At 40.4% G+C, this 10,177-nt stretch overlaps 1 protein-coding gene across 1 annotated transcript in view; it reads left to right on the forward strand.

The window, feature by feature from the left end:
• The window catches only part of PRDM10 (PR domain containing 10), an 82,638-nt gene that overhangs the window by 42,802 nt on the left and 29,659 nt on the right, over window positions 1–10,177 (forward strand). The window contains exons 6-9 of the mRNA XM_004688775.2: window positions 1,569–1,810; window positions 3,237–3,440; window positions 7,158–7,230; window positions 8,997–9,114. Of these exons, the coding sequence (XP_004688832.1) occupies window positions 1,569–1,810; window positions 3,237–3,440; window positions 7,158–7,230; window positions 8,997–9,114 (637 nt within the window). The remainder of the gene's footprint in view (window positions 1–1,568; window positions 1,811–3,236; window positions 3,441–7,157; window positions 7,231–8,996; window positions 9,115–10,177) is intronic.

Genomic DNA, 10,177 nt, shown 5'->3' on the forward strand with positions numbered 1-10,177 from the left:
GGGGAGGTCTGCCTGGCTGGTGGCAGCACTGAGACTTAACCCCTAGGCCATGAGTGAAGCCCTGAATGTGTAAGTTTTCAAGGTAAATCTATAGTGAAATAGACAGGTACTGTATCTAATAAGTATTAATGCAAAGAAGCTTTCCATTACTGGAGAATTTTAGAGATTGAGAATCCAGGTCATCACATAGCTGGATTGGGATAAAATATGATTGGTTTGGCCTTCCTTGGTGGTGCAGCAGGTTAGGGTGCAGCACTGCAAGCTAGCCATAGCTGCTTCAGTGCGAGTTCAAACCCTGGCCCCAGAGGTGACCACATGGCAAGGCAGACCTCTCCTGTCTCTCCTGGTGTACCCCTCAGTGGTGTGTTTCAGTCAATCTGCCTGCTCTGCTCCACACTCTGTCTCTGGTGAATCCTTTCACCACCCCTGCACCTCTGGCCTGTAACTCAGTTCTGTATGCATAAATAAATAAATCTTTCAACAACATATGATTGGTTAATAACAAATTGGTTGTGGTTCGTGAGTGTGATCTGTGGGTGGTGCAGTCACTTTTCTGTTTTGTGTCTATCCACATTCAGTTCTGACAGTTACTCTATAAATGGGGATCATTAGGAAAAGGGAGTGAAAGTGGATGGTTAGTGAAACTTATTACTCCTATAGGGAGCTGGAAATACATGTCCTGGGAGGACCGGGCTAGTCATGTCATTTAAATGCATGAAGGCTGAGATGTTAAATTCATCCCTTTCAGCTTTATCTTTACACAGTGCCTATCAATACCTCAAACTGTACAGCACTTTGTTTGAATCAGACAGGCCCAGATAATGAGGTTTCTATGTCTCCCTTTGAGAGAAGAGATTAAGAATAGTCAAGTTTTTTTGAACACCTTTATTGAGGTAATTTATATACTATAAAACTCACTTATTTTGTATCATTAGATTTTGCAACATTTAGTCAAATAAGCCCTTGTTTTCTTTTCAGACGTGTTATAGTTGACTTGTTAATTTAGTGGCTACTATTCAGATTACTCCCCACTAGAGAAAGAAGTCACAGCCTGCATACTATTTTTTGCCTGATTTTAGAGGGAAATGATAGGACTTTATGATAGGTCTATGAAAGCTGGTGTATTACAATCACATGGGTGGTGCGATTTTGGAACTTTACTTCATTTTGGCTTAAAGACTTAAACTTGTGGATTTTTCAGGTTAGAACTTATTACCTGCGGCCCTCCCTGGTGGCGCAGCGGGTTAAAGCACAGCACTGAGAAGCTAAAGCCACTTCCGTTTGAGTTTGATTCCCGCCTGCCCCGGAGGTGACCACATGGCGTGGCAGACCTCTCCTGACCCGCCCGTTGCTCCCCTCAACAGTGTACTTCGTAGATCTGCCTGTTCTGCTCCCCACTCTGTCTCTGGTGAAGCCTCTCGCCGCCCCTGAGCCTCTGGCCTGTACCCCAGTTCTGTATGAACAAATAAATCTTTTAAAACAAAACAAAACAAAACAAAACAAAAACTTATTACCTGAGCTCAAGTAAAGTTGAGGAATCTGACTTCAAGATTTTTGCTCTTTTGCAGGGTGTGAGGAGTGTAACAATGCACATTCTTCAGTCTGTCCGAAGCATGGCCCTTTACACCCCATCCCCAACAGGCCGGTCCTCACCAGAGCCAGAGCCAGCCTCCCCCTGGTCCTCTACATTGACAGGTTTCTTGGGGGCGTGTTCTCCAAAAGACGCATTCCCAAACGCACCCAGTTTGGCCCCGTGGAGGGACCCCTCGTCAGGGAGTCTGAGCTGAAAGACTGTTATATTCATCTCAAGGTAATTTATGCTTTATCATAATTCACTCTTGTTCTTAATGGTTTTTAAGGGAGAATACATTTTCCTCCTGAGTCTCCTAATTCCTTTTCACAGAAGTTGCTTTGTAATATTTTCCTTTCTATGCTTAATTTGTTTTCAGTGAAAATTTTTCTTCTCTCACCAGTAAAATGGAGACTACAGTTTCAGGGAATTAGCCTAGGGCATTAGATGAATAATTCTAGTGGAAAAAAGGTGTAGTTGTTAAGGGTTGTATCAGTTTGCCAGGCCTGCCAAAACAGATTATCACAGACTTGGTGGCTTAAACGACAGACATTTATTTTCTGACAATCTGGAGGCCGGAAGGCCAGGATCAAGGTCAGGCGGTGATGGCTTCCTCTGAGACCTCTCCCCTTGCCTTACAGATGGCTACTCTCTTGCTGCCTTTGCACATGGTCATTCCTTGCTGCAAAGGTTCCCCTGGTGTCTGTTTCCTAACCTCCTCTTGTTAGGACTCCAGTCAGATTGGATTAGGACCCACTCTAATGAGCTTGTGTTAACTCAGTCACCTTTTTTGAAAAGCCCTGTCTCCAAATATAGTCAAATTCTCAACTTTGAGAGTGTTAGGGCTTCACCATATGAATTTGAAGAACACAAATCAGCCCTTAACAGTGGCTGTGACAGCTTTAAAAAAAAAAAAAAAAACAGATTTGACTGGAATATAAAGAGACATATGTAGTACTCATGTCATCTGCTGGTTACCAGTGCTACTTTCAGGAATTTTTGAAACAGGCCTCTCCTGTTGACTCTTGTTAGTGAGTAGTTCACTGTATTGGAAATATTTCTACTGATGTCTTTTCCTTACATTCGGTGCTTTTGCTTCTTTCCAACCTGCTTTTCTTTTTTTTAAATTGCCTTCTTCTTGAAGAACCACTCTGGGATATCAAGAAAGGACAGAAGGAAGGGAAAATATTTTAAAAATATTGTTTTTTAAGAAATCAGCTGCTGTCATGGGGAGATTTTTTCTTGTGAATGCTCAAGATCTCCAGGAAAGAATATTACTTTGTAAAAAGAAATACTTGTCACCAACTTACACACTATAAATAAATGCAGTTGATCCCCAAAGAATCAAGTTTAATGAAATGAAGAGTATTTTACTTGCATTTTCTGGTTTATTTGCAGATTAAAAAAAAAAAGTCTATTAGTTGCTAATGAAACATCAACTAAAACTGTATAATCAGGTTGTTAGGTTTCGCCAGGTAATTCTCCTACAGGTGAGTCTTTTATAAGTATCCTTTTCTTTGATGTTGGGCAAGACATAATTTCACTATTTTTCTAGATACAAAGGGAAGAGTCAGGATATATGGGTAATTTAAGGAACAGCATTTCCTGTGTTATGTCATCTGATAGGTGTTATGTGTGTGACTTTTTACATTCTCTTTGGTTGCAGGTTTCTCTTGATAAAGGAGACAGGAAAGACAGGGACTTACATGAAGACCTGTGGTTTGAGTTGTCTGATGAGACCCTTTGTAACTGGATGATGTTTGTTCGTCCAGCCCAGAATCACCTGGAGCAGAACCTGGTGGCTTACCAATATGGCCACCATGTATATTACACAACAATAAAGAATGTAGAACCCAAGCAAGAACTGAAGGTACAGAACTGGGGTTAGGAGGCTTTCACTAGGGATATTTACTATTCTCTGCTTTTCCTATTCTTTTCCCCACTTTCTAGGATTCTTACTAAAATAGTCTATTTCTTATATCTTATTTACTTGAGTAGATGCTATGTCTTGGGCACCTACAGCTATCTGATATTTGGGTCTATCAGAGTTCTACATGAAGACCTATGACTAGGAGTAAGGAAATAGTCCTTTTGGGGAGAAGTATTTGTGATGGGATGATGGAAAATGGTGTGACTTGACATCATTGACACACTCTAAAGAAGAATTAGTTGGGAAACAGGTGATCTTATGAAATGTATGGGCAAGATTTCCTTGCTGTATCTGAATGCTTTATTTTACTTAAAGAGTACTATGCACTAGCTTCTGATTTGAGAACTATCCTTTTAAATGTGTCTAAATTTTAAGTCTTGATGTCATAATAAAATTCTGCTGTGATTTTAACTGAGAATTCCTTCTCCGTAAAAGCTGTGTTAGGAACATGGCCAAAAGAGGGGTGAAAGGACTCTGTCTCTTCCTGATATCAGTGACAAATACATGATGATGGTCCTGTCAGTACAGCAACACTGCATTGCTTGGTGCTTCAGTAGTGGTGAGAAGTAGAGAGCTCTCAGTGAGGAGAACAAACACCTAGACTTTGTTTCAAATCTGCACAAAACCCACGTCTTTGAAATCGTCAGCTATATAACCCATAAATCCAAATGAAAATGTATAAAAATAGCAAAACAGAATTAGTGTTCTTCTTAATGATAGAAGATCATTTTATTTTTTTTAATTTTTAAAAATAAATTTAAATTTTATTTTTGCATAGAAGAACTGGGGTGTAGGCCAAAGATGTCAGGAGCTGAGAGGGTTCATCAGAGACAGAGTGAGGAGCAGAACAGGCAAATTGACTGAAATACACTGCTGATGGGGAGCAGCAGGTGAGACAGTAGCTGTCTGCTGGGCCACGTGGGTCAGCTCCCTGGCTGGGGATCATATTCAGGCCATAGCAGTGATAGCTTTAAGACTTAACCCCTAGGCCGCCAGGGAGGCCCTGGTCTTGTCATTTAAAGCAGTAGGTAGAACTGTAGAGGGAAAGACAGGCAGTAATAATTAAAAAATGTATAGTATTTCAGAATAATGAACAACTGATGAAACAATAGTTAAAAAGGAAGCAGCAGAATCATTGTAATGTATGATTGAAATATAAAGACACAGAATTTGTACACTGCTAACTTCACTGCTAAATCCTGAGGCATAAGTGGACAAATGCCAGGAGTAGATTTTATTTGGAGGAAAAATTAAATAATAAAGAAATATTAAAATTGTTCCAGCATTGATAATTTTAAAACCCTTAAAATAGCTGTTACTATTTTTTAGCTAGAAAAAAATAAATGGATATGATACAATGAATGTGAGAATTAAAAAAAATGGATCATTCATTACAGAATTACAAAATTCTGCAGACTATTTTTGGCAGCATACGGCAAAAATATTCTTGGCTGAGTAAGCCTAAACCTTGAAACCCAGTCCTCCTTGAAAAGTACTCTAAGGAAATAATTATAAACAAAGTGAGGGCTTAGACACATTAGCATTTTGTCATGCCATATTTTTTACTATTTTTTTTTCTTTTTAAATTTCCCATATTTTTATACTCTTCTTTTTGATGTTTGCAATCTTAATGAGAATTCCTGCAGGGTGATCACACCAGCTTTGAATTGCTTAGAAATTTATTTATTCTGAGGAAGATGGCAATTTCCCTTCCCACTCCCCTTCATTATGTTGCTTGACAAGTGCTAACAGCTCTGGGATGTCACTAGGGGGCAGGACTGAATGAAGTGAGAACAACAGGAAAGATTTGCACAGGTGGGTGCAGGAGCAATGAGGAGGCAGTGACAGGTGCATTGTGGCAAAGACTAATATGTTATGAGTCTGATTTTTGAAATAAGAAAATATGAAATACACTCATCTTGGAAAGATGTAATAGGATAGAATTTACATAAGCAAAATGATAAAAATTCAGCCAACAAGATCATGATTAAGTACATTATAGAATGGAAATTCCATATAAATTATCCCATAGTTAAAAAATAAATATTTTCAATATAAATATTTCCTAGGTAAATATATATCTCCATGTAGTTAATGTCATATGTAATGGTTATGTATGATTAATTTCTGTAGTGATTAATGTGAACTCCTCCTATAGTCACTAGGAAAAGAAAGATTGATTTCCTTATGTTTAGGGAACTTACATTCTAGAAGGGAGGTAGGTGGAAAGATGTAAATGCAAATAATATCAAATGTGGTAAATGCTACCAAGGAAATGTAAAAGCAAGTAACAGGGAAGGGACTGATTTGGAGGTGATAGATAGGGAAGATCTTGCAGAAGATAAGATATTTAGACTGAGAACTGTGGAATGGAGGTGACAGTGGGTTGGGGGGGGGGAGAACCAAGCCTTCCTGCTGGTGAAACAAAAAAGGCAGAGGTTGAGGTGGGAAAGAACTTGGCACACTGCCAGCTGGGCCTTTGGCTGAAGGGGAGGCAAAGGAGTGTGGTAAGAGCTAATTGCTTAGGGATGTAGGGGCAGACCACAGAACCCTTTGGAGACCATCCAGGGTCTGGAAACCCTGGAGCATTTCAGGTTTATTGTAAAATAAGGAACTGCTGCTGCCTTTTAAGCTTGGGAATGATGAACTCTGACTGTGTTTTAAGAAGACCATGCTGCGTTGGCAGAAGAGTGAAAAAGAAGGGTCTTGTTAGCAGGTCAGGTAGAAATCCAGGCACCCGCTTGTCTCGGCACTCGTCCAGGTGAGAGAAGTAGAGATGGAGAACATCTGAGCAATCAGTAGCTGTTGCTGAAGGGTTACAGAAGAAAACAGAAATCAACGATACCCTTGAGGTTTCAAGTCTGGGCAGTGGGGTAGAATCAGGATGTTCATTGAGATGGCTAAGAAAGGCAGGGGTATGATAAGGGAAGAGCCTAGAATTCAGTTCTGAACATTTGAGCAGTTTGTGAAACATCCAAAATGTCAGGCAGGTGGAAGCAGGTACATAGCGGGGACAGAGGGAGGAGGGTCTGGGATGGATGTGTGAATTTGGGAGCTATAAGCACTGAGATGGTTGGAAATGGGTGGAATGACCTTAAGGAAAAATAAGAATATTCTGGCCTAGGATTAACCTTTGAGGACCACCAAAGTTTATAATCAGGGAGTGGAGGAAGAGCCAGACAGGCAGTGGCGTAGGAGGACACTCAGCAGTGGGACAGCATTTGACACACTTGGTGACCCTAGTCAAAGTAGTTTGATGGCATGTTGGCTGGCGTGGAAGCAACTGTGATTACAGCTGTGTAAAAAATCTTTGTTGAAATACAGATTAAAAACCAGAAGAGGCTGTTTTATTTAGCTGAAGAGACTATAAATTTAATCTCTTGTGGAGTTGTTCTAATAACAAAGACATTTTATTTTAAAAGACGTAATAAATCATGTTGTGTGTCTTGGCAAGTGAATTTCATGACTGGCCATCTGCAAACTGATGTCAAAGGGGTTGGTTCACACTGTGGGGTGTGTTTTTGTTGTTTGCTTTTTTTTTTGTTTGTGGGAAGTGGGAAAGCCTGACTTGTTTTCGTAAGCAGGAGAAAGAACTTAAGCATGTCGGGAACACCTGGCGCGTCCTGTAGTTTTTGATGATCTCTTTCGTTCTTGCAGGTTTGGTATGCTGCCTCCTATGCTGAGTTTGTGAACCAGAAAATTCATGACATTTCTGAGGAAGAAAGGAAAGGTGGTTGACTCTTTAAAGATTCTGTATTTCCTATGTGAATTCTAAATTGCATGTATTCAGCCTTTATGTACCCTCTACTTTTTCCACCTTGATGTACTTAACAGGTTATTCCAGTAGGTTTTTTTAGAGCCGCACATCTCTGTCAAATTCTAGGATCAAATGACAGTGGTATACATTGGCATTTCTTCTCTGGGACCGGAAATTAGCACTTAATATAATGAAAACCTCTAAATACTAAATTAGAACCTGGGTTAGAGGACAATCCTGTCTGGTTGTGATTGTTGAGGCCATAGCAAGGCAGGCAGGCAGGCGCTGGCTGCTTTGATGGAAGTGTTATCTCAGTGGAATATGCTTACAGCAGTGTCTGAGCAAGTGTATAGTGCTCCGAATGTTCACAGAGTGGACACACCTATGGAACCTGCTCCCATATCAAGAAACAGAACATGACTAGTGCCCCAGAAACCCCTGTGCCCACTCTGACTCCTTCTTACTCCCAAGTATGATGAGACTCATGACTTCCAGGACCACAGATATTAGATGCTCGTTACTGACAATTATATGAGTAGAATTATATATGTATACTTTCAGTGTTTGGGCATCTTTGCTCAACATTGTGTGTGAGATGCATCCCTGTTGTGTATTGCTGTAGTTTGTTCATTCCCACTGCTGTTTGGTGTTCTGTTGTATGAATGCACCACAGTTCATGTATCTACTGTAGCTGAAAATTTGGGTGTATGGTGCAGCACTGTTCTCATCTGCTGGTGCTAGGTCCCAATTCAAAGGCAGAGATTTTCCCAAGATTCTTCTTGCATCCTCGTTGGCACACTGATGTGATATTACCAGTCAGGAAAGCGCCTCTGCGCTTCAGTGCCCAGAGTCTTTATTGAGGCACCATTACTTGGGCATGACCAATGGGCACATTGGCCCTGTTATGGCACTTACCCTGCAGTTTCAGCTCCCCTTTCTGGTTGATATCACCTGGCTCAAAGCCCCAACCCTGCAATCATTGGCTGGGTTTCTTGAATAGCCAACCCACATTAGCTTAAACTCAGGTCTGATCAGAGACACCAGGAATTACAAGGACGTTCTAATCACTTGGGAAATTCCAAAGACTTAGATGTTATTTCCCAGGAACCAGGGACAAAATCCAGCCCAATTGATTATACGACTGGGTTGTTTCTAGATTTTGGTTATTATGAAGAATGCCACTGTGAACATTCTTACATACGCTTTTTAGTGAACCTATGTGCATGTTTTGGCGGGACTCACAGTTGGAGTTGAGTTGTTGGGTCACCGGGTATGCGTACAGTCAGCTTTAGTACATACTGCTGGCCATTTTGCTAATGTGATTGTATTGGGCATTGATTTTTCAAGTTGCTAGTAATGAAATGCACCTCATGTTATGAAACTTGGATCTGTTTCAGTATTTATCTGAATATGAATTTCCATGGTAACACTTTTATGTCTTTCCAGGGTGGTGAGGTTGTATGCGTGGGGGCAGGTGTGTGTGTGTGATGGGTGGGAGAAAGTAGTATAAGGGTATTCATTCCTTTGATGTCATAATGAATATATAAGAAAATAATATTCTAATTTCCACCTTTCTGTCGAACTTTGCCTTTGCTTTTGTAACAAATTAACAATGTAAATAGCAGATTCTTTATATTTATAAAGACAATGAGATGAGAATGGTGGGGATAACTGGGCATTTGAGTTTTATTGTTGTTTATTGATCATCAGCCTTTGTGCTTTCTCTCCTGTGACTATAGTTCTTCGAGAGCAAGAAAAGAATTGGCCCTGTTATGAATGTAACCGCCGATTTGTAAGCTCAGAACAATTGCAGCAGCATCTTAATTCTCATGATGAGAAACTGGATGTGTTTAGCAGGTATAAGGAGGGGCAAATTTTCATAAATTTAGTTTTTAAAGGTCCACAGTTATTTCTGAACTGTCTTTCAGGTGGTGAGTGTTGCTGTGTGTGTGTGTGTGTGTGTGTGTGTGTTTTCTCTTCTTCAGCATTATCAGTATTAATGAGAGATCCTTTCATTTTAGTTAAATCTACCTTACTTAGAGATTTTGTAAGAGGAATTCTTTTTTTAAAATTATTTATTTATTTATGCATACAGAAGTGGGGTACAGGTCAGTGGTGCAGGGAGTGAGAGGATTCACCAGAGACAGAGTGGGGAGTAAGAACAAGGCAGATTCACTGAAATACACTGTTGAGAGGAGCAGCGGGCAAATCAGGAGAGGTCTGCCATGGCATGTGGGTCACCTCCTTAACTGGGGATTGAACTCATGCTGCAGTGGCTGCTATAGCTTCACAGTGCTGTGCATGAACCCATTGTACCACCAGGGAATGCCCTAAACAGTAATTCTTGAGACAGCAAATGCCTTCAAAATAGTCTGCATTTCCAAATCCCATTTTTTTCCCAATAATGAACTAATTTATCAACCTAAATTCTGTATTAATTTTCACTATATAAGAAGGATAAATGAAGATTTATACAGGAGTGGGGCAGCAGAGACCAGGTCAGGTTGGGCCTTATGTGTGATGGTAGGATTTTATCCTAAGTAGAATAAAGAGACTATAGAGGGTTTTGAGACTATAGAGAGTATAGTGAATCAGCACTCTGGATTAAAATAAAAACACCATATTAGCTTATGTTGGAGCAAGAATGAAGACAGCGTGTCCAGTTAGAAGCTATTTCAGCACTTGAGGTGAAGAATGTCAGTAGTTTGGAATAGGGTGGTAGGGATGGGACAGGTGTAGATTTGTCAACTTTGACAGGATGTAAAAGAGAGATGGTAGTGAAAAGTGTCATTTAGGAAGGTAGGAAAATAGATGTGTTCGAGGAGCACTGTACAGTTGTCTGCAACATCAAGAGCTCACTTGAGGTTCATGGTCATGCGATTAGAGAGGGACCGCCAGCATGGCTGTGTGCTGTTTTCCA

Source organism: Condylura cristata, unplaced genomic scaffold (genome assembly GCF_000260355.1).
Source record: "Condylura cristata isolate star-nosed mole 26May11 unplaced genomic scaffold, ConCri1.0 scaffold00025, whole genome shotgun sequence".
NCBI classification, from domain to species: domain Eukaryota; kingdom Metazoa; phylum Chordata; class Mammalia; order Eulipotyphla; family Talpidae; genus Condylura; species Condylura cristata.